We start from the raw sequence: 25831 nt of genomic DNA on the forward strand, positions 1-25831 counted from the left end.
ACTCTCCTCCAGGGAACACAACCCAGTGGGAACAAGAGTAGAAAGAGTACATTAATCACTCTAACCAAAGGCCGACTGTCACAGAGACATTCAAGACAGGCCCTTTGTGTCTAGTCTTCAAAAGAACACAAAGCAAACCTGCTCCTCATCTACAGAAATTGCGCTTCAGACTTTAAGTCAGCTGTCATGGAGCCCTTTAATCTTCTCTTCCTCAGAGAAAAGTTAGCCAATTCCTTTCAAACACTTCTCAGCTCAAATGCCAGTTCCTCCATGAGGCCTTTCCTGATCCTTCTTGAGGAAAGAGCTAAAAGCCATCACTTCTTCCTCAGCCCCCCAGATCTGTATACCATACACACAGACAGGTGGCCCCAGACTGTGAGGTCCCATCCGTACCTGAGAACGGAACTTCTGCATCTATCCAGACACAAGTTTTATGAGGCTAGGCTGTCCCCAACATCTGACACAGTGCCCTCCACACAGCACATGCTCAGAACTTGGCTGCTGGACAGATGAATGAAGGAGGACTGAACAGGCACAACTCCCCAATCCCTCATTATTCTTTCCATTGCTCCTCTGGGTGCTCTCTGAACTGTCCATATGTCTGTAAACTCAGCACCCAGAACTACATACAGGAATCCAGAATCCAAAAGTGACAGACACTATGTCAGTCCCTGATGTTATGCTTTCTTGGTGTGACAGGGAATAGATTTCAAATGGAAACTAGATCTCTTACACCCTACAACACAGAAGTGTGCTAATGTAATGTTTACCTGATCACAACCACTTTTGCTGGGGACTTTAAACGTCTTTATAAATAAAAAGTTGTTATTAAAATATTAGAAAGAAGTCTTGACACTTCGAAACTATTTTTTTCTCTGAAAGGAGATGAAGTTGAAACACTTAGATTCAGCAAATTCTTACTTGAAATATTACCATAATGTATTGATTTTTACCAGACTCAATTGACTGAAAAGTTGTTTGTATAGCAATATTGGCCAAACCAATATACTAGAACAATTTTGTTACCCATAGTAATCAAGTGCATTTCTGAAGTATAATTATACTATCATAAAAAATAAAACCAAGATACCCTTTTCCAAGCAATAAAACAATAAAGGCTATAAAACAGAAAGAAAAAAAGGCTAAATAAATGAGATTTTTAAAAATGAAATTTATGTCTTTCAAAAACACTACTGCCTCTTCTTCCTTCCCTTAAGCCAAGGTTAGCAGAAAATGATCAATACTTCAATCTCAATAAACTGTTTCAATAATAGTTAATTCGGGTGGAAACAGAGTCTGAAAATCTCTGCTCAGCGACCTGTGACATCCTGTCATGTTGGTTGGATGCCAATAATACATCATTGCCATAATGGATATGAGCATGTATGAAGTTACAGGAACATGGAGAGGTGAGGAAAAGCAAAGGTGGGAAAGGTACGGAGAACCATGAGCTCAGGTTCATTCCTTAGATTCGAATCAATAAAATATACATTATCGTATGAAACAAACCTGTAACAGTGAATGCTGAGAGAAGGAGAGAAGGACACACATAATTAATTTTATTTGACAAATATTCATTGATTTTCTGAAAACATTAATATCCTTGCTTGTCACATGATACTATAATGCAATCCAGTCATATACAAATATTTAATTTTGCATTAGGATGATATCTTATTTGCTTATTTAAAATATGATCTTGGCTGCAAAGAAAAGACTCCTTATGTGATTAGAAATTTAAAGTCAAAATAAATCAAACCATCATTCTAGCTCTCAGGTCAATTTTAAAACCATTTAAAAACTACTCTTAATTTACAAGATACACATCATGGAAAAATATATAAAGGAGTAGGGCCACTGACACAGCCACAAGAGAAGCTGGGTCCAGACCTCTTGCTCCCTCTTTAAGTTTCACACCTTCAGGTTGGCTGGTGAAAGAGGTAGTCAAGGTTTTCTGGGTACTATGTGGTTCCCAATATTTTCACCATCAAGGACTCTTTTCATTCTGTTTCCCCTAAGGAATTCCATGTTTTGAAATATTCTGTTTACTAAACAGCATTTAACTAGACAATTTATGTGTTTTCTCATTTTATATAAATGACCAACAGTCCTTCTAATTTTCATTAAATAAATCATATTACTATAATGAGTTAATATGATTTCAACTCCCAAACAGTAATTTAACGTTTTAGTTGGCCTCTACAGTCAAATCACAAGTGCAAAACACAACCTAATAGGCCACAGGATCTCAGTTACCACCTCCAAGGACCATCCCCAGCCCACTGCCCAGCAAATACCTCTTTTTAGATAAGGCAACAGAAAGGAGGAGAGACCAGCATCTTTGAGAATTACAATTCCTTCCCTCCTCTTATTGTCTCTAGATAGCTTCAAATTAATTCCTAAGTAATGGTATACACTCAACCTTCAAAACACCATGAAGGCAGTATATATACTAGCCATTGTATCACTGAGAAAATTCTACCTCAAGTCCAGATCAGACTCTTACTCTATCCTGTGGGAAGGAGCTGGAGATAGAAAATTCAGTTTTCAAACATCTTGAGACTAGATTATCCAGCCCCAAAGCTGAAAATATGAGTCTTGGCTTGAATAACTGGCATTAAGGAAAAAATAATATAAAAGATAATCCTTCAGTGATTGCTGGCTGACTTACTATGATTTAATCCTAAAAGTTAAATATTACTTCATTTCTAGATCCAAAGTTTGAGTGACTCCATCAAATGATATGCCAAGGAAGCAGAGTCTGAGAGACTGGCTTTGGAATCAAACAATGTTTCCAAAGTAACTATGCCTGTTAATTACTTTTATTTCCATATGACATACTATCCAAGAAAAAGAGACAGTGACTAGTGAGTCAACAGATACTAAGCACTGAAGGTTTTAACATTTTAAAGAAAGTTAATCATTCGAATACCAATCTCCTCAGTGTGGATATTCTTCTTCTTCTAGGTGAATGTTCTACAACAATTGTACAGTCTCGCAAAGTAGGAAGGTCCAATTAAAGAGGAAGATCCAATTAAAGAGCCCCACTAAAACCTCCACTTGCCTCATTCTCCTTTCAGCCAAGACGTACCAAGGGTCTATTTTATCCTTAAAACTGTGTTGGGTACACGAGAAAACACAAGAAAACAAAATGGACTCTGCCTGACCTTGAGACAACATTGCCTGGGGGAAGAACACCAAGCAAAAAGAAAAGAAATGCTGTATAGAAGTCTGGCTTTGCTGCTGAATGGCCACATGATAAGCCCCAGTTTTTTCAGTGGTAAAATGGGCTTAACCCAGCTGTCCTATAGCAATCCGAAAATAAATTAGGATTAAAAATACTTTGAAACTTAAAAAAATCATTATATTTAAGATAATACGTAAGATACCATGATTCATCAAGCAACTACAGAATAGAAGAAAATATAGAAGTATAATGTGTATAATATAAACGCAGAATTCCTCAAAGTTAGTTCAACACAACTATAATTCTGTGAGATGTTTATCAAAGAGAGTCCCATGGCTGGCTGGGGGCGGTGATTCATGCCTATAATCCCAGCACTTTGGGACGCCAAGGCAGGTGGATCACGACGTCAGGAGATCAAGACCATCCTGGCCAACATGGTGAAACTCCATCCCTACTAAAATACAGAAAATTAGCTGGGCATGGTGGTGCATGCCTGTAATCCCAGCTACTCTAGGAAGGCTGAGGCAGGAGAATCACTTGAACCCGGGAGGCGGAGGTTGCAGTGAGACGAGATCTTTCCACTGCACTCCAGCCTGGTGACAGAGGGAGACTCTGTCTCAAAAAAAAAAAAAAAAAAAAAAGAAAAGAGTCCCATGGCTAAGTCAAGGTAGGAAGTACAAAATGTAAATAATTTTTCTATTATTAGTACTACCATTACCAGTGTTAACATTTAATAAGTGTCAGTCATAGTGCTAAGCCTTTTACGGATCTTCTCATTTAACCTCACAACAACCTAGATACTATTAATTTTTTTTTCTGGTTCTGTTGCCAGGCTAGAGTACAATCTCGGCTCACTGCAACCTCCACCTCCCAGGTTCAAGCTATTCTCCTGCCCCAGCCTCCCGAGTAGCTGGAACTACAGGCGCCCGCCACCATGCCCAGCTAATTTTTATATTTTTAGTAGAGTCGGGGTTTCACTATGTTGGCCAGGATAGTCTCAATCTCTTGACCTTGTGATCCACCTGCCTCGGCCTCCCAAAGTGCTGGGATTACAGGCATGAGCCACCGCACCCCACCCAACCTAGGTACTATTATTATCCCCATCTTACAGATGGGAAAACTGAGGCATAAGACATTACATAACTTGCCAAAGATTATGTAGGTAATTAGTGACAGAGGCAGGATTCAAACTTAGAGCCCTCACACTTAACCACAACACATACTATTCTCTATTTTCTCAAAGTTTTTGAAATTCATTATGAATCTCTCAGAGGGAAATAGAACATGTGTCTTTCCTGAATTTATTTTTTTGAAGCAACTTGTAGCACTTTAGGAAATGAGGCAACAAGGAAAATACATTCATTACCTTTTCCTAAACTTTTCTTCTTCCTAGGCTTGGGCTATACTTTAAGGTATTTCCTTTATGTTCCATGTAGCCCAAATCAGTAATCCAAGAAATACCAACTTAAAATTACCTGCCTAAGTCACTCTCATAATATAGAGCACAGCTCGTCAGGAGACAGCACACAGAATTCACATTACCATTTGGTTTAAATGTCTGAGGCCAGAATTTCATATTGTACAACTTTGAAGGACATCTACACTTAAAGGAGGAAAATGTATCAGCTGTTAAATCATATACATTGTAATCACAGGATTATAACATCCCTTGAAATTCCCAACATTCCATTAAGTGAAGTGAATAAGACTGCATTATTAAACTTTTGCTTTGCACTTATTAGCTTTATTACACTTTAAAGAAAAAAATGGAATAAGCCCATTAGGCAGTTTTGTTACCAATGAGTGGATTTTCCAATATTTTCTTCATCTAGTTTATGTAGCATAGCCTATAATGTAATCATGCTGTGTGAAAAACCACATTTTTTTTTATCATCAACACCATTAAGGTGAACTCAGTGTAGGAGAAACTCAATCATAACACATCAAACACTTAGTTTTATAGAGACTTTACTAAAGTGGATCCTCATTTATCAATGATTATATCATTTCTTTGCACTGTACTAAAAGCCAGGGATATAAGAACAATAATACAAGCTGAAGCCTGAGCAAAAATGATGCCCAATGATCAATGACAAGCGGTTATGCAATTTGGTATCTTCACCGCCCCTCTTAAGAATCACACAGGCAATAAGGTAAATGAAATTTCTTTTTATAAGAAATCTACTATATAAGCACGAAAATTATCAGGATACTGTCATTCACCATCCATAAGCAATCCTGTCAAAAACATTACATCTTACAACACTCACAGTGAGCATTAGCAATGGTAGCTAAATAAGTTCTTAGGATAAGTTCCTAACGTTACACACAGCACTCTAGCAAATTAAAAAACTTGTGGCAAAGACATACAGAAGAATGGTCCCTGCGACATAGTAGCCCTAATTAAAGGACAAGTTCTAGCCATGCTTCTTAGCTAAAAACAACATTAACAGAGTGATGGGGGAGTTACTGTTTAATGGGTGCAGAGTTTCGATTACACAAGACAAAGAGTTCTGTGGATGAATGGTGTTAACAGTTGCACAACAGTGTGAATGTACTTAATGCCACCGAACTATACACTTAAATATGGTTAAAATGGTAACTTGTGTTATGTGTATTTCACCACAATTTAAAATAACAATTTTAAAAACAACATTAACATAATTTCATGTTGTAATTTTCCCTTGGAGGATGGGCATGTTTTTTCCACTTCTCTGTATACTCCCTTTTAAAAAATAAACCTGGCCAGGTCTGGTGGCTCACGCCTGTAATCCCAGCACTTTGGGAGGCCAAGGCAGGTGAATCACGAGGTCAGGAGCTCGAGACCAGTCTGGCCAATATAGTGAAACCCCATCTCTACTAAAAATACAAAAATTAGCTGGGCATGGTGGCATGCGCCTGTAGTCCCAACTGCTTGGGAGGCTGAGGCAGGAGAATCCCGGGAGGCAGAGGTTGCAGTGAGCTGAGATCACGCCACTGCACTCCAGCCTGGGCAACAGAGCGAGACTCCATCTCAAAATAAACAAATCCACAAACAAACAAACAAACCTATGTTTTAAAATAAAGGATTAAAATGTCAACATCTAGAACATTATGTCTCGTAAAAATTCTGCTGGGGTTTCATGGTCTTATGCTTCTTCCCTTCTACAAATAAGCTAGGACAATAAATTCACAATAGACCTTCAATTAATATAAAACTAAAGGTTTGGTGCAATAACACAGATAAGTAGGTTAGGAGTCTAAAGAAACATTTTTTATTTCCATTTGAAGCCAATAAAAGGAATACAAAGAGTTGCCAGAAATCTTTCCTGTTTTATTATATTTGGCTATCAGCATAAGGGCATTAAGAAGAAAGGTTCAAGCTTTGAAAAGTGCTCCCTCCAGGGAACTCAATAGAAGCAAATCAGAGTGTACATGTTCCTTCTTCCTCCTTCCTTTCTATGGGTACCTGAACTTAAGAACCTTAAGAACACAGTAAAAATCTAAGTCAGATAGTAAGGAAGAGGAGACTAAGATGAAAAGATGCCATTTATAGCGGAGGTTGCGTGGGAAGGAATGCTAGTATGATCCACGGAAGGAGAAGAGTAGCCACAAAAATCATTAGACACATTGGACCTCAATTTTAAGGGCCAGGCCTAAGGCCCAAGGAACATGTAAGAAACATGTTATTATTTATTTCTCTGAATTATCATAGTGGAAGGACTTCACTTTCAGACCAACTGTTCACAATACTCAGTCATCTGCAGGAAAAAACAATCCAAACATGTGAACATAAGTTTTGTTTTTTTTTTTTTTTTTTTTTTTGAGACGGAGTCTCGCTCTGTCGCCCAGGCTGGAGTGCAGTGGCGCAATCTCGACTCACTGCAAGCTCCGCCTCCCGGGTTCACGCCGTTCTCCTGCCTCAGCCTCTCCGAGTAGCTGGGACTACAGGCGCCCGCCACCACGCCCGGCTAATTTTTTTGTATTTTTAGTAGAGACGGGGTTTCATCGTGGTCTCGATTTCCTGACCTCGTGATCCGCCCACCTCGGCCTCCCAAAGTGGAACATAAGTTCTTAAAGGACTACATTCAGGAGAAAGGACTCACATCTTGGCTGTATCTGCAAAGGGCACCGAGGCCCTGAATGGGTGACCGGATCAGATGACTTCAAAAGAGCTTCTAAGCCTGAGAAATCAAATTCTATACCAAGGCTGCATCAACGAGTAGGGGATGTTCTGGGATTTTAGGATGTGAACCTTCATGGTCATAGAATAGGGCAATTTTTATCTGTATTCATGTGGTTAGTCAGAACTTAAAATTCTAAGAACATGGGTAACGAATTAGAAAATAAGTTAATTATCTTACAACTCTGGAAATACATATTAATATCAATGTTAAAGTATCTGTGGTTGTGATCTAATATCACAACCATAATATGATGCAGGATTAGTGTACACATGGAAAACAGCTCTCTGGAGGAAAGTTTTATTATTCCCTCAGGGCTTTCTTACAGAGTATGGATTTTTTAATTCCTAGTGGAATATTTTTCATACACCATTGCAGACTATTAAGTACCAGATATTACATTATGTAGTTTAAACTTTGCACTACTGCATGAGAAGACTTCCCTGTCGGAGAACTATTTTTTATAGCTAGCATTTTTTAATATGAAAATGAACATTCCTTTGGGTAAGATCACTGCAACTGGAATTTGGGAGAACTTTATAACTTAACATATTCATCAATGTGTAGAAATTATCTTGGGGAAGGAGGGTGAGGAGAGAAGAAAATACAACAGGAAGAAGGCTTTTTAATAACTTACAGTGTTGACACAGGGCAAAGCAATGGTATTTATAAGGTCTGGCTTCCACTGGGCATAACTGTAAACAGGTAGGGAACTAGCGTAGGGTGCTAGCAAGTTAAAAAATAATAATAATAGTGTTAAAAAGCAAAGGAAAAAATGCATTAAACTTCAGGCCAGTTAAAGGTACACTTACTAATGGTGGACTATTAACTACACACCCAGGAGAGCTGCAGACTCGGAAATATTAAAAAGGCAATATAAATGCACTTTCCAGGCAATTCTTGAGAAAATAGATGTCTTGCAGAATTTTGGAGTCAAATATGGAAATAAAATCTAAGTGTTAGTGGTCATTTAAAAATCTTTGCCACAGAGAACTTGGATACGCAGTATTTGGAAAAGCGGATAGAAAGTTTAAACAAAATTGACTACTCACTTGTAGACTGTGCCTCCGTTGCCATGACCAAGAGTGTCCCGATATCGTATGTCTTGTTCATTCATCTCCACAAGAAAGAAAGAAAAACAAAAAGGGTGTCATGCTGTGGATGGAAATGTCAAGGAAAAGCAACTCTGGGCCATAAACAACAAGCAGTCTGGGTCATTTCAAGTTCAGCTGCAAGAACGAGAAGATCAATACAACATTTGCTGTCCAATTTATAAAAGACGATACCAAGGGACGAAGTGATGGAAAGTTTAATGACAATTTGTTTGCCTGGGTCATTTCATTAAAGTTTGATAAAAGGTGTCAAAATGGAATGATATAACATAGCTCAAAAGGGTCAGGTCAGAGATACTGATAAGAAAACAGTCTCCAGTACTGCATATAACCAATGCCAAAGAGCACTGCACATAACCGAAGTCAAACTTAGGAAGACAACACACACACACACACACACACACTCAGTAATCTAATGCACGACCTGTAAATAAATCAGCCCTAGAAAACTCCTCAGATGACCCCCATAATTAACATTTAACAAACTAAATAATGTTTATGATTTTCCTAGAGTAGATATAGCTTTTCTTTGCAAATAACAAACTAGTATACAGCAATAATTAGGCAGAAATCATATTATGAAGATGGAAAAGTACCAAATCAATGCACTTAAGATGCACATATAGTCGAACATTATAATACATAAAGGAAAAATACATAGGCATGTAATTTTTATTAAAGTCATTTTCGTAACTTTATATGTAAAAGTTTGCATGTTTTTCAAGGTTCTATAAAACCTATTATACCACAAATAACTACTCTCATTTGTATTATGAAGAGTAGGTGAATTATGTTAGTGCCCATAAAATAATGTTTTAGAGTTTAGAGAGCTCCCTATATAATTATTTATCAAATGACTTTAAGACTAGTCAGACTTTATTTGATGCATTCAGTAATTTTCTACACACTGGTCCAGATGCTTAAAAATTAACTGCCAACTTTATTCACCAAGTGGATTTAATAAAGGTGTTCTTTTCCATATAGCTAAAGCTTGGGGAAAGCCACTGTAAGCCCTGAAAAAAAAAAATCAATTTCCAGGGAATTGCACTGCCTTGCATGGGCAGAAAATGGATGGAGTTTTTAATTCAATATCACTTGGAAAAAAAATAGTTTGCTCTCAGATCAGTATAGTAAAGCTTTAAATATTTTGCTCTACTTTAAACTTCCACCAATTGAATAAAGCAAGGGTTCATTTACCAAGGGAAATATTTTCCTTCTACACATTTCTGAAGTTGAAGCTTCAGAGAGCTGTGATAATTAGGAGTACAATGCAGGTAACAGAAACAGCTTCCTTTCCAAGCCATTTACCAATCCTTAAAAGAATATTGACAGATTAATGTGTAAAGGCCAATTCAGCACCCAATTTAATTGTAGCACAACCAGACTGATGCCCTTTACAATCAGCTAATTGTTATATTTAGGGTCAGTGAAGTAATGAAAGACATGCCAGAACAACTGGCAACTATTTTCCTATTTGAGGGGAATTCTGTTCATCACTACCTTTATATTACTAATACAGAAAAACAACTTTAAGCTGTATAAAAGGTGTGGCATAAACAAAATAAATCTCATTATTCTGGACCGAATGATAAATTTTAAAGCAGCATGAAGAAAAGTAGCACATAAATGTGCTAAACTAGCAGAGTTGCTGTTTGGTTTACTTTGATCAATGAAGGAAACGTAAATAGGAGTATCCATTGGTGGGCACTGGGCTAATTCCCTTAGAACATTTCTCTAGGTAATCTAAACATGTCTGTAACAACCTGATTTGTACTATTAACTAGCAAGCTACACTCTCATCATGGCTTGACATAAATTTCTAGGAGAGACACTTCACTCACTCAAGTACACAAATTCTGAATTTGTGGCACAAAGTTTTAAGGGTAAGCAGGAAGTTGCTATGTAGTAGATAGAGTCTACACTCTAGAGGGACCACAGTCTGCAGTCATATCCCCTCCACCACTTCATAGGCAAAGGGGTAGGTATGGCATGTCTCTGAGCATGTTCAAATGGTATAATTCTGACATCATAGTCTTTTTACCACTTATATCCACTACAGGGAAAAGAGAAGGGAAGAAGCTACCCAATCCACATTCCCAGCACTCCAACCTAACAAGGAGTAGTAAGCATCCAACACTGTCAGGGCCCAAGCAGGGAAGGAATGCAGGGAAGAGAAGGGGAGAGGGAGAATGTTTGTTGCAAGTGTATGTGTGTGTGCATTAATTAACACTGTGTAAGCAAATTCAAGAATGGAAAAAATCAAGACAAATATGGAATCCTTCAGATAACCAGGAGGATTGCAAGAGTCTCATAAAGATAAAAATGGTTTTGAAGAGCAAGTTCTGGAACCATGTCACTCAGTATCCATAAAAAGTGAGCATGTGTTCTTATAATGTCTTTCTACAATGTTTTAAAGTTATGCAAACCTTTGGCCTGTGAACTGATTTACAGTTTTTTAGTTTTAGTTTTTTTTTTTTTTTTGGAGACGAAGTCTCACTCTGTCACCCAGGCTGGAGTATAGTGGTGTGAACTCAGCTCACTGCAAACTCCACATCCCAAGTTCAAATGATTCTCCTGCCTCAGCCTCCCGAGCAGCTGGGATTACAGGCACATGCCACCATGCCCGGCTAATTTTTGTACTTTTAGTAGAGATGGGGTTTCACCATGTTGTCCAGGCTGGTCTCGAACTCCTGACCTCAGGTGATCAGTCTCCCTCAGCCTCCCAAAAGTGCTGGGATTACAAGTGTGAGCGACCGCGCCCAGCCTGATTGTGTTTTAATATTAAAAAATATCAGATTCTTTTTCTTTTTGCTTATTTGAATTTTCTAATTTTTATATGCTATACAAATACTCCTCATGTAAAAAAATTTGGGGGGGATGGGAAAAACAAAGCAAAGCCCAAGAATTGGTTACAAAAAATATTTTTAGAACTTCATATCTCTGATCAAATGGGCTAATTTAATTGATCTTAACTATGAAAAAATCATTAAAGGGATCTACAATCAACTAGTAGTATTTCTGCTTTTTTCATTTAGATAAGGATATTAATTCGACTTTTCAAAATGAAGCATAGGAAGAGTGTTCATTATATAAGAAAGTGATATTTAGAAGCTTGCGGAATATTGTATTGAAATATTATAGTTGGGATCAAGTATCATTTAAAAAATCACAGAATTTTACAGCATTCTAAGACCATTTAGCCCACTTTACTTAGGTTACATAACTAGTCAAAAACTCAGTCTTTCAGTATACTCCAGTTCAACATCATAGCTCAGCAGTTTGTCTCCGGTATTAAGTATGGAGGGACATTCCTATCAATGGCCACTGGCCCACAGGAAGGTAAACAATCAACTGAAAGACACTCACAAGTTAAAAGCAATTTCATTAGCTACGATGTTAGTTTTTAAGAAGAAAAATGTTTTTAAAATCACACAGCTCTTTAAATTGAAAAGAGGTGAAGGAGAGCTTTTCATTCAATAACAATACCAAGTAGTTTTTTTTTTTTTTTTTTTTTTTTTCAATTATGGATCAGCACAGAAAATACTCTTTGTTTATTGTCTGTGTTAAGAAGAATCAGTACCTATCGCTTATAAATCATTAACATAAAAATGCTCAATTAATCCTTATTTTATATATAAAGGTCTGACAGAAACTAGTCCCATCACTAGACCTTTGCTTCACAAATCGAAGCAATAATGGTTTCAGAAAGCAGTCACACTCTATGAGCAGACAATTGGAGAGATTTAGAGATGGATCTCACACTGTCGCCCAGGCTGGAGTGCAGTGGCCCAATCTCGGCTCACTGCAAGCTCCGCCTCCCGGGTTCACGCCATTCTCCTGCCTCAGCCTCCTGAGTAGCTGGGACTACAGGCGCCCACCACCATGCCCAGCCAATTTTTTGTATTTTTTTAGTAGAGTTGGGGTTTCACCGTGTTAGCCAGGATGGTCTCGATCTCCTGACCTCGTGATCCGCCCTCCTCGGCCTCCCAAAGTGCTGGGATTACAGGCGTGAGCCACCGTGCCCGGCCAATACCAAGCAGTTTTTAAATACAGTCCAGGTTCCTTGTTTTGACTAAAAAAGCAAATAAAAGGCAGAATAATAAATGTGAGGGAGGAGGAAGAAAAAGCCACAGGAGTTACAATTACATGTCAACTGCCAAGATAGCAAATGACCTTAGAGAAATGACTGGCGCTGAGCTCTGTTCCTGCTGAGAGAGGCAGGGTCCATAAAAGAAACAGAGACAGCAACAACCCATGGGCAGTCAGGCTGGGTTTGTGCGGGTAAAGGAGGGCTGTTGTGTAGTTTGGACTTACATACACAGCGTCATTTATGTTTCACTCTTCATATGCAATCCAAGATGAACTGTAAGAATCTAAGAGTTACATATACTAGTAATGATACAATTTTTAAACTTTTTAAATTTTACAGTAGATACCTATTCCCCCTCCCTTTTTTTTTTCTAAATACAAAAAGGTTTTCCTGTTGTTGTTGGGTTTTTTTTGAGACAGAGTCTTGCTCTGTTGTCCAGGCTGGAGTGCAGTGGCACGGTCTTGGCTCACTGCAACCTCTGCCTCCTGGGTTCAAGCTATTCTTATGCCTTGGCCACCTAAGTAGTTGGGCATGGGCCGCCACATCCAGCTAATTTTTTGTATTTTTCGTAGAGAAGGGGTTTCACCATGTTGGCCAGGCTGGTCTCAAACTCCTGGCCTCAAGTGGGCCTCCTAAAGTGCTGGGATTACAGGCATGAGCCACCACGCCCAGCCAAATACAAAAAGTTTTTCTACAGGCTTTTTGAAGTTATCAAAATAACAGCCAAAAGATGCAGCTGGACCAGAATTAGTTCTAGATCTGATCTGAGTAGATTTATACTTGATTTATCAGGAATAGGAAAATACTGCCACCCTCTCCTATAAAATCTAAAAAACAAAAAAAAAGAAAAAATAACTTTAGAGATGCAAAGGCCAAACTCACATATCTCTGGAGTAACTGTGCACTTTTTAAATTCTTCAAATTGACCCTTTGGGCTATTTCTAATGAGTTTCAAATCAAGGGCCAATGTTAAACAGATGATGCCACACTAGAACTGAAGTAGGAAAAACACATCCAGAAAACACATCAGTGAGACTTATTTATAGCTCTCAATAAAACTTGCCAAAAATATCTTCTGATTTATTTTTTTAAGCTGGAAAAATGGAATTACTCCAACATAAAGTGATAACAGGAAAACAATGTCTCCATTCCAAAGACTAAATGTTAAACTTTTTTTAAAGTGCTTGATTTAATATATTAATGAAATTAATGGAAAAAATGAAATGGAATTCAATTATGGATCAGCACAGAAAATACTCTTTGTTTATTGTCTGTGTTAAGAAGAATCAGTACCTATCGCTTATAAATCATTAACATAAAAATGCTCAATTAATCCTTATTTTATATATAAAGGTCTGACAGAAACTAGTCCCATCACTAGACCTTTGCTTCACAAATCGAAGCAATAATGGTTTCAGAAAGCAGTCACACTCTATGAGCAGACAATTGGAGAGATTTAGTAAATCCCACTTTATAGAGCAGAGACTAATCGGAAAACACAGGCCAGTCAAATGTTTCTTATGAACTGTTGACACTATATCAATGCTGAATCAATTGGTGGCATTTACTCTGAGTGACAGAAAAGAAATAAATATTTATATCACATAACCTATATCAATGAACCCAGGCAGAAAGCTATTTCTAACTTGTCAATATTTGATTATCTTGAAGAATCATGTCCCTTTCTTTTAATGATTAATATGAATTCCTTATTAAATCTAAGTGGAGGCTAGTGGAAAGGCAAATCATTATTAATGCTTGAGAGCATAAACCACTAAAATAAAAAACTATGTTCAAGTGTTAAAGTATCATTAAATGTGACTTACATCTTCCATATCAAGTGGTGTCAGTGTTCAGCCCAGAAATTTATTGATGCCTACAACTGTGCACAGTACCTCACTGCAATGCAATTTCACTCACTGTTCAGTTACCCTATAGCACCAAGGAATTAAAGAATTAGAAGGAGACACTTTGAAAGCTTCCAAAGGTGGGTTTTTTTGGTTTTTGAGGGAATTTTTTGAGTGCAAGTAAATGTAAGAAAGGCTAATCCTTATAAAGAAAAAAAAAGCCATATTGTTTAATATGAGGTTATCACACTCCCAAGGGAAAGCAATAAACACTCTTTAAGTGTCAAAAATCCTTGCCAGGATAACCTCCCACCATATAGAGAACCTCATAACTGAAGCCACTAAGATATCTATGGTACTAGGTTTACTGTCAAAACATTATGAGACTGCTTATTTTTTGTCAAAACATTATGAGAATGCTTATTTTTTGCAGTGGAAAAACTGTTTTTCATTTTTGAAAGAAGAGTCTATGACAGGTTATTTTCCATTGCCTGGGCTGAACAAATGTAGTTAAAGCTTCTTAATTTATGTCAATTTTGAAATATATTTTCCAGCTGAAGAACACAGTGACTCATACATAAATTACAATTAGTAACTAGAATGCAAGCATGTTGAAGATACATAAATATCCTAGGCTCGATATTTTTGCTTTTAGTCATATTTTATTTATATATACTGGTTCTAACAAAATGTAAGGCACTGAGGTGATACAGATGTGGACCTCAATCTAAACAAACCTTTGGCTGCTGAAAGTTAAAGGTATTCGATAAATACTATCTAAAATGTTGAGACTACAAAGATTATACATACACCACACTAGATTCTCCTTAGCTGTATATAGGATATTTAAGGACTAGAATTCACATACTCTGGATGGCAATCAGATGTCAGAAGCAGATCAACTTAATTTCTTCTAACTGTATTCAAGGAATTGTGTGCTAAATAAGCAAGGCCTCCAGAAGCACTACCATACAGCACTGTTTTAAGGCATGCACATCTATTAGGCCACAATGTTACAGGTGATATTAAAGGACAGGCATGAGGACCTGGCTTTGTCTTCTTGACATGCTCCACTACAAGTACTTGATTCATGAAATGCCAATGAGGCTTGGAGAGGTCAGCGTGTGAAGGCACTGAATAAGCATCTGAGATAATTAAGATTTCAGCCTTCGAAACATGGACGGGAAGTGAACAGCAGTTAAGAAAATCAATAAGAGTCTTTTATTTGCAGTGACACAGATGTCTCAGTCAATAGAGCCTAATAGGCAGGCTTGATCGCAATGGACAGGCGCCTGCCTCCAAGGCTATCAAAGGGCTTCCACTATAACAAACATTAAAACGCATTTATGTTGCTACTGAAGAATCGAGGACCCTGTAGGTAGCTTAATTTACCAGTGTATGTTTAAAAGCACTCTACTATTTCAGATGTGTCCATTTACTTGAATCAAAATTAGTATGAAATAACTGGCCTGAAGGCTTGTTTGTCCCTCACTGGCTGGGTTAGGTCATTCAGCTTTAGATGGCCAGTCTACTAGGCAAACCAAGGTCTCCTGAAGGCCAGGAATTTTATACACCAAAGGTCTGCTGTCACTCTGCCTCCCTAAAAAGCCAGTGTTAGTTTCAGGACAAAAGAAGGAGTTAAGGTGAAAAAGTAATGGTTTTTCCTTTTCTCCCCAAAGATAATGAAAGAAACAGTCACCTCAGAATGCAGGGCCATTTCAACAGCCCACGAGTTGACACACTTGTTCAGAACTGATTAACTTTTTAAAAACTGAGATGGCAGCAGGGTGTGTGCATGGTACTTCACTCTGCTGGGAGTGAAACCCATTAGCACAGTTTGAAAAACGGGCTGCAAATTGTTCTGCCAATCAAATTAAGCCATGTTATTCATTTATGACAGGAAACTCACAGACTCTTTATCTGTTTAATATGCTTATCGATACAAAAACTGGATGGTAATATGTTATTATTATGTGAAAATCTTAATATATAATAATACCTACCTGGCCATTGGCTAATATTTTTTTCAGTTCAGCAGAAGACTTCTTTAAGCTGAAAAGGAAAGATAATTTTTAGTGGCAAGATCATCAACACCTCTGAACACCACTGAAAATTCCAGACTGAAATACACCTTTGCTTTTAGGTATAGGGATTGAGCATATTCTTCGCATCCTTCTCCCAATGCAAATTTTTTTCAAAAGTAACTAGCCAAATGCAAAAGGTATCAAATAAAGAGACTAAAACCCTGTTAGTAATCTAAAGCAATAAAGAAGCCTACACTCAAGATGAAGCTACAATATTTTATGAACTACTTCAGTGACATTTTTATGGTCATTAGTTCTACTGCCTTTAGATAGCCTTTCAGAGGCAATTTCATGTGGACAATGTCATCTGCTAAGCACTAATATTCACAGCAAATAAAGATTATAGAACTTCAAAAGACAAAATAGATAATTTAAGTCCTGGTCTCTTACACAGTTAAAAGTTATAATTCAGCTTCCTGGGAAGCAAATATGTAGTACAAATAAATCCTGGTACTCACTAGCTGTGTGATCTGGGACAAGTTACTTATCCTCTCTGAACCTCAATTTCCTCTTTCTGTAAAATGGGGAAAATACCAATTTTATAGGGTAACCAGGAAAATTAAATATTACAAAAATCTAGCGCTGTGTCTTGTCCATAGTAGGTGTGTTTTTACAAATAAAATTAATAAATTTTAGCTGGCTTTTTTTCCTTTCCTATGGGTATGAGACTCAGCTCCGAGTTATTTAGGAAGTATTACAGTGTTCTCTGAACATATATGACTATGTTAACACTCATATGGATGAATTTAGTGAAATTTCTTTTTTTTTTTTTTTTGAGACGGAGTTTCGCTCTTGTTGCTCAGACTGGAGTGCAAAGTACAATGGCACAATCTTGGCTCACCACAACCTCCACCTCCCAGGTTCAAGCGATTCTCCTGCCTCAGTCTCCCGAGTACCTGGGATTATAGGCATGTGCCACCACGCCCGGCTAATTTTGTATTTTTAGTAAGATGAGGGTTTCTCCATGTTGGTCAGGCTGGTCTCGAACTCCCGATCTCAGGTGATCTGCCCGCCTCAGCCTCCCAAAGTGCTGGGATTACAGGTGGGAGCCACCCCCACTGGTGTGAAAGTCCTTATTGAAGAAAGAATGGTAGTCAAGGGGAGCTCTGAAGTCTTCTAGCTTTATAATGAATTATACCTGTGAATACCTACCTGACTAGTAGAGTAGCATTTAAAATAGCACCTTCCCCCAGCAATATTCTATTTGAGATTTAAAGCCTGTTAAGGGGCGGGCGCGGTGGTTCATGCCTGTAATCCCAGCACTTTGGGAGGCCAGTGCAGGTGGATCACGAGGTCAGGAGATTGAGACCATCCTGGATAACGCGGTGAAATCCCGTCTCTACTAAAAATACAAAAAATTAGCCGGGCATGGTGGCCGGTGCCTGTAGTCCCAGCTGGAGGCTGAGGCAGGAGAACGGCGTGAACCCAGGAGGCGGAGCTTGCAGTGAGCCAAGATCGCACCACTGCACTCCAGCCTGGGCAACAGAGCGAGACTCCATTTCAAAAATAATAATAAAAATAAAGCCAGTTAACTCTACTTTTTTTTTTTTTTTTTTGAGACAGAGTCTCGCTTTGTCACCCAGGCTGGAGTGCAGTGGTGTGAGCTCAGCTCACTGCAACCTCCACCTCCTGGGTTCAAGCGATTCTCCTGCCTCAGCCTCCCAAGTAGCTGGGACTACAGGCGCACGCCACCACGCCTGGCTAATTTTTGTATTTTTAGTAGAGACAGGGTTTCACCATGTTGGCCAGGCTGGTCTCAAACTCCTGACCTCGTGATCCGCCCACCTCGGCCTCCCAAAGTGCTGGGATTACAGGCGTGAGCCACCACACCCGGCCAACTCTATTCTTAACCTATCCACTTTAGCCCTTTACCTACCTACCCATGCTAGTTGTCAGTATAGATGTCTTTCTTCCTACCATACCCTCCCCCAACAGGGGAGAGTCTGGGAGCTCCCTGAGAACACAGACACATCTTACATATTCTATATACTCCACTCTCTTCTCACCTTTAAATATAGCCCAATGACTTGGCATATGCTAAGGGTTCCATAAATGGTGGTCACTGCTCTGGTTATTATTATACTATGGTGGCAGTAGTAGTAATGCAGTAAGACATTAAGATCATAAATACATCAGAAAGCAAAAGGGGCCAAGCACAGTGTCTCAAGCCTGTAATCCCAGCACTCTGGGATGCCAAGGAAGGAGGACCGCTTGAGCCCAGGAGTTCAAGAACAAGTCTGGGCAACATAGTAGGGCCCCATCTCTAAAAAAAATAAAAAACTTGGCCAGGCATGGCGGCACATGCCTGTAATCCTAGCTACTTGGGTCACTTGAGGCCAGGAGGTCAAGGCTGTGGTGACCTGTAATTGTGCACTCCAGAATGGGGGGGTGACAGCAATAAGACCCTGTCTCAAAAAGAAACAAAGAAAAGAAAGAGAGAGAGAGAGAGAGGGAGGGAGGGAGGAAGGAAGGAAGGAGAAAGAAAGGAAGAAAAGAACAAGAAAAAAAGAGAAAGGACTCAAGACCTAATATGAAATACACATATTCCATTTGGTACCTTTAATAGGTTACATTTGAGAGAATCTCAGACTTCAAGTTTGATCACACTTTACCACTTCAAGTTATAATTACTCTTCTTTCTAAATACATCTTAAACTTTTGCTATGGTCAAATGTAAACTATGGAGCCTGAGTTCCTATTTTCCTAGATTTTATAAAGTATGTCTTCATCCAAGGGTTCTTGACTTTAATGTCCTACCACATCTAAGAATCGATGCACTAAAGTGGCAATTAACAATTTTGTAGAATAGGATGAAAGCTGAAACATAGATGGAAAAAATACACAGCTGCCTAAAATCAGTCCAGTTAACATAATAATAGCAGCTGCTATTTATCAAGTGATGACCATGTGCTAGGCATTGTGCTAAATGCTTATTATCCTAATTTAATCCTTATAATAACTATACTTTAGGTATAGTTATTATCCCTAATTTATAAAGGATACTAAAATACAGACCTCTAAGATACAGATCTTGCTCGAAGTCCGTCTCTCTCTTACACACACACACACACACACACACACACACACACTTTTTTCTGGGAAACATTCAGATCCTAGTTTTCCCACAAATGACTCCCAGTTTGATAGTTCCAATTATTGTAAAGACACAAATAACCAAAAAAGCCCAGGCAAGGTTTCTACATAGATATTCCATTATGTTATAAACTTGAATTAATAACATTTTGATTCATTGCATTTATAAAATGCCTTTCATCCAAGAAATAAAACATGATTCCTAATACAGCTTCATCAGTCTTTCTAACACCAGCAGTAGATAGATGGAAAGTTTAATCATCCTAATTTACAGAAGGAGAAAGCTAAGTAGTTTAGGAAAGGCCTTGCCTTGGCAGTGGGACTTGAATTCAGTAATTATGGCCTAGGAACACCATGTGGATTAGTAAACTCAGTTTAATAAACAGGCATTCACCTAAGGCAAAAGAAAAAACAACCCATGCTTTGAGAGTAATACAGGAAAATACTGTTTCATTCATTATGCTAGTATCTGGCTATCAACTTTGTCTGGTTAAAAAGAAAAGAAAAAGAAAAAATTATATCCTGGAAATTTCTTTGTGACTCACTTTACTCAATATTTCATTCATCGGTGTGTTCATGGTGACCTAAGCTATCCAAAAATCACTTTTAAAAACATTTTAAGGCCAGCTGTGGTGGCTCATGACTGTAATCACAGCCCTTTGGGAGGCCAAAGTGAGAAAATTGCTTGAGCCAGGAGTTTGAGACTAGCCTAGGCAGCACAGACAGACCCCGTCTCTACAAAATAAAAATAAAAAAATAAAATAAAATAAAAACCACTTAGGCATTGTGGTGCAAGCCTGTAGTCCCAGCTACTCGGAAGGCTGAGGTGGAAGGACCACTTGAGCCCAGGAGGTCAAGGCTGCAGCGAGCTGTGATTGTGCCACTGCACTCTAACTTGGACAACAGAGCGAGATCCCATCTCTAAAGAAGTAATAAAATAAAAACATTTTAAAATTTAAATGTGTTACAACTGTAACTTGAGTACGACACCTGAAGAGAGACACTGAGATATCCAAAGAAGAGTAAAGGATGAGGGGACTAGAAATAATGTCGTATCAGAAAGATGAAAGAGCTGGGAGAATTTAGTCCAGAGGTAAGATGTAAAAGAAATACAAGTAATTCATACATACATTCATGCATTCATTCATTCAAACATGATTGACAATAACCTATGTGGCAAGCATCATGCTGGGAATTGGAACTTTGTCAATGAATATGCTACAGTCACTGCCCTCAAGTAGTATAGAATCTACTGGAGGACAGGGGTGATTATAATACAATGTGCTCACTGCTACAATACAAGGAAGCAAGGGGGCATCATAGGAATTCCTAGAGAGGTCCCTGGTGTGCACTGGGAGATGGGTAGTAATCAGGGACAGTTCTCAGAAGAAGATAATTTAGTCCTCAAAGATAACCAAGGTTAGCCAGACTGAAGGTCAAGGTGGGGTTGAAAAGAAACGAAAATGTGCAGGCCCAGTAGAGAGAAGAAAGTGATCCATTCAGGGCACTATGTGTTCATCAGAAAGCTGGAATGTCAGGTGGGATGGAGTGCAGAGGCGGGCCAGCAAGCTGGAGTACACAGAGCATCCATATGTGAAGGGCCACTGCACACCTGCTGTGGAGGTTACACTTCATCTTGAAAGCATGAAGAGCAGTGAAGGTTTTAAAGTTGGGAATGACTTCAGCTCAGGACTGTGCACTGGCAAGATGGCTCCAGCTGCAGGGTGGAGGAGGGGCTGAATGGGGCAAGAACGGAGGGAGTAGACTCTCAGGAGGCTGTGGCAGTGATGTGGAGAGCTGGAACTACCCACACAGCAGCAGGGACGCTGGTGAGTAGAAAGACACAGAGCTACTCAGAAGGTAGAACCCACAAGTGTGGGGACTGACAGGGTGTGGCACTGAGGGAGGCCTAGGAAGCAGTGAAGGAGGACTAACAAGTTATCTGGAGTTAGCAATGGACTGGATGTGGGAGAATTTACTGAGACAGAAAATCTAGAACTGTGTTTGGAGGGAAGACGACTGGAAGAGCTGTTGACCTGGAAGAGGGAACAACCACGTTCTGAGGGCTTAACTAAAACGTTATGAGTGGGTACTATAGAAAGACAAATCTCAGCTCACAAAAAAGAGCCTTCTGAGATGTAGCTGAATAAAAAAGGGAAGGAGCTGCATTGGTTGATAAAGTGCATTCCTTCGACAGGGATGTTCAGTAAGAGGTTTGATGACCATTTGGCAAGGAGTAGGGAGTCAAACATCAAAGGAGGGCAGGATTAGATGGGAGCTTCTGCTCATTCGCCACACCACAGGCAGAGGATCTTTTAAAAACTTAGGGCTGGCCACATCCCTCTCCTACTAAAAGCCCTCTAACTGCTCGCCAGTGCACCAAGAGGAAAATTCAAACATTATAGGGCCTACGAGGCCCCGCATGATAAGCCCTGTCTACCTCCTTAGCTCCTATCACTCCTATTGCTCTCTCATCTCCTCTCTCCAACTCTCTTCCCCAATCTAGCACCCCTCCCTGTGCCAAACTGGCCTATTCACAAACATGCTGAGCTCCTTCTCCACCTCAGGGCCTTCACCTACTCTCTTCCCTCCATCTGAAACGCCCTTCTCTGCTTCTTGATGTACTTCTCATCCTTCAGGCCAAAACAGAAACGTCACTGTCCCCAGACAGCCTTCTCAGCACTCAGTCTAAATCTAAACATTCATCTTTCCATATGAGGTCCTTTCTCTTTGGTCAATATGGAGCTAGGTTATCTAACTGGTCAAATTTCTTTCTAGCTTCTTCCCCACCCCACCCCAACTCTGTAGATAAATCACATCAAGGGCACACTTTACTTGCTTGCTCGCACCTATTGCTTGGAAGTGAATCTGAGACTGCTGGGCTGCTGTGTTGAGAGGGTACGGCCCGAGTATTCACCTATAAGCAAAGAAAGAATCTTGATCAGTCTTGTGTTCTGAGGACACAGTTCTAATTAACCTATAATTTGCCACAAATTTCTCATTTCACTATGAAGGTTAATTAGCTTGTTGCTAGACAGACCCACAGTTGGAGTCTATTCAGTATATAGGTTACAAAACCGTATAACCCGCACATTACATAATATTCTATTCCTGTCATTATTCCATTAAATACTTAAACAGTGATGAAAAAGGAGAGATAAACAGTTTGAAAATCCAACTCACTGTCTAGAATACATATAAAAACAGTATGTTCAAAAGGTACATTAAGAATATACCCAGGGGTTAGTAGTGAACCTCAAGTTATATCCTTCTAGCTCTGCAAACAAGCGGAACACTGTATGTAGAATGTTTCTTATTCACTAAAAAATGAGGTCCAAATAATTAATTATGAAATATTTGAGCCTAATACAAAAGCCAGCTTTTCTTTCAGATATGAAGCCCTAAACAGAAATCCAGAATTCAAAATACACAGAATGAAAAGACATTAACTAGATATATGTTTCTAGCATAAATATGTCGAGAGGGTATTCCATGTGCAATATGCTTATGTGCTTAATTAATCACTGAAATGAAGTCTATATTCTTATTAAAATCTTGTAGATACCAGCACTTAGGATTATCCTGAAGACACTGACCAACAAAACAATTCCAAATAATTTAAAATACAGTACCAAACCCCCAGTATGCAAATATATACACATACTGAGCAAATACTACAGATGAATCTCCCTCCACCTCCCATTTAAAAAAAATAAAAGAATCGCTTGTCAGAGCTTGAGAAAGTGCAGTTTTATTTGACATTTCAATAAGTGGAACATAGCATTACAAATCCATCTAACTTTACTGAAACAATTATTGAAATTCGTACCTTCAGGCCATGTATGTTCCGTTCCCCAGGAGGCTTGCAGGCTGAAACAGTAATTGACTAAATTGTAGAATACATCAGGGCCATTTACAAATTTGCTCAAAATGAATCGTTTAAAAAGAAATGAGGGTGACACCAAAATTAGCAGAGAGAAATGATTGAAAAGTGGCTCCCAAGACCCAAAGTGGGAATTATGAACCAGGGTTTTAACTTGCAGGAGTGAGCATTTATAAATGCAAAGAGCTTTCTGACACCACCTCATATAAATTCCAATTTCTGCTTAAAACATATAAAAATCAAGTTAACTGAGCTAAAATGATTAGATTCCTTTCATAATTCAAATTTCTGCAATCTGTCCTCATTCTATTACATTGTATATCTGCTATCACTTAAACTACTTTGAAAAGAACTAAAGGATTTTTTTTTGTGGGCAAGAGGGGTGAGAAAAGGATCTTTTAATGCCAAAAAGATTGCTAGGGATTCTACGATGGAACGTTCTAGTTTGAATACTACTTTGCACAGCCATAAGCAGTCAAATGTATTAAAATACAGATATATAACTAATTTTATTACATTTCTTGCAAATCTTGACATATGCTAAGATTTAGTCCTAGAGATAAGGCAGTGCCAGGAAAAAAGAATATTAATTTCCTGACACCATCTTGAGTTACAAGTTAGTACTTTTCCAGTTCAGCAAATGCTTCTTCAACAAATGTTAAAAATACAAAAGCCTCCTGCCCATGTTATAAACTACTTCTATTTGAAAACTATAGTGCCCTACAAATTGTATGTTAAGGGGCCGTCAATTTTGATTGTTTGGGGACGAATTAATTTGATTTTTTTAAATTATTTTTTGCTCCTCTCTCAGATGTACATGTCGTTTTCCTGTTTCTGACAATAAGAAATAGAGCTGTTCAATAATAAGATGTGGGTAATGACTGGGCGCAGTGGCTCACGCCTGTAATCCCAGCACTTTGGGAGGCTGAGGTGGGCTGATCATGAGGTGAAGAGATCAAGACCATCCTGGCCAATATGGTGAAACCCCGTCTCTACCTAAAATACAAAAAATTAGCTGGGCATGGTGGCGGGCGCCTGTAGTCCCAGCTACTCGGGAGGCTGAGGCAGGAGAATGTCGTGAGGCAGGAGAATGTCATGAACCCAGGAGGCCGAGCTTGCAGTGAGCTGAGTTCGCGCCACTGCACTCCAGCCTAGGCGACACAGTGAGACTCTGTCTCAAAAAAAAAAAAAAAAAAAGGAGAAGATATGGGTAATAATTACAAAACACTGCAGTTGCTTTCATTTTGTATATTTCAAATATACTCAAATTTATTATGTTATTTTTCCTAGAAAATATATCTAAACCATGACAAAATGTTTTTACTTGCCTTTCTAAAATGCATTAAAATTAAGACTCAAAATCTTCTTTCCTTAAAATGGAAATTAACCTTTTGAACTACAGTCACATGCATTTGATGCCTGGTCCTTGAGGGACCATCAATACTTCCTAAGACAACACTTCAAAATATTTCCACTGAAGTAAGCAGTGCGTTCATAAATTTCATTTAAACAAAGTGGCTAGCCAAGGAATCAGAGACAAACATCAACTCTTATCTCTAACCTTAACATCTGCCTCACTCCTCAATTGACTTCTCAAACTTTTATAACTGGAGATGTAAACAGCAGTCAAAAAACCCAGTAACCTCTTATTTCCTAAAGTTACCGGGTCAGGAATTACTACAAAGCTAGTCAATGTTCTCACTTATTAATATTTAACATATCTTTTAACAATGGAGAGGACTTAGCCATGACCTGGGAGTTACTATCCAAGGCAACTGTGCTACTTGGAATGAAGAGAATATGTTATTAGATCAGAATTATGGCCAGGCATGGTGGCTCATGCCTTTCATCCCAGCACTTGGAGAGGTGGTGGTGGGAGGATTGCTTGAGCTCCGGAGTTTGACACCAGCCTGGGCAACATTGTGATACCTTGTCTCTATTAAAAAATAAAAAAAAATTGCCCAGCGTGGTGGCACATGCCTGTAGCCCTAGCTACTCAGGAGCTGAGGCGGGAGAACTGCTTCAGCCTGGGAAGATAAAGGCTGCAGTAAGCACGTACTGCACTCCAGCCTGGGTGACAGAGTGAGACTCTGCCTCCAAAATAAATAAATAAATAAATAAACAAATAAATAAGGAAACAATCATTTTCTCCTATCCTTCCTACTTGTTCAGTATAAAGATTCTTTTTAACATGGGGCCTAACCATAAAATTTAAGATCTGAGGGCCTCTAACCAACTAGGTAGACACAGGAAATATACCCAGTATGTCTACAAGTCGATTATGTAAATTTGTGTAATTTCACTTATCTACATATGATAAAATGTACATTTGATGTAGACAGGTAGCAAAAAGCAAAAGACTACCAAAAACT

At 38.7% G+C, this 25831-nt stretch overlaps 1 protein-coding gene across 8 annotated transcripts in view; it reads right to left on the minus strand.

Moving 5' to 3' along the window:
- Nucleotides 1–25831, minus strand: part of MAP2K5 (mitogen-activated protein kinase kinase 5) — a 260015-nt gene that overhangs the window by 193358 nt on the left and 40826 nt on the right. For all 8 annotated transcript variants that reach the window (XR_010120698.1, XM_055278008.2, XM_055278010.2 and 5 more), the window contains exons 5-8: nucleotides 23406–23446; nucleotides 22426–22493; nucleotides 16403–16451; nucleotides 8403–8467 (exon numbers count right to left, since the gene is read on the minus strand). Coding sequence is in view for 7 of the 8 variants with exons in the window: in XM_055278008.2 (XP_055133983.1) it covers nucleotides 8403–8467; nucleotides 16403–16451; nucleotides 22426–22493; nucleotides 23406–23446 (223 nt within the window). In the remaining variant the exon portion in view is untranslated. The remainder of the gene's footprint in view (nucleotides 1–8402; nucleotides 8468–16402; nucleotides 16452–22425; nucleotides 22494–23405; nucleotides 23447–25831) is intronic.

The sequence above is a fragment of the Symphalangus syndactylus genome, chromosome 5 (genome assembly GCF_028878055.3).
Source record: "Symphalangus syndactylus isolate Jambi chromosome 5, NHGRI_mSymSyn1-v2.1_pri, whole genome shotgun sequence".
Lineage (NCBI taxonomy): Eukaryota > Metazoa > Chordata > Mammalia > Primates > Hylobatidae > Symphalangus > Symphalangus syndactylus.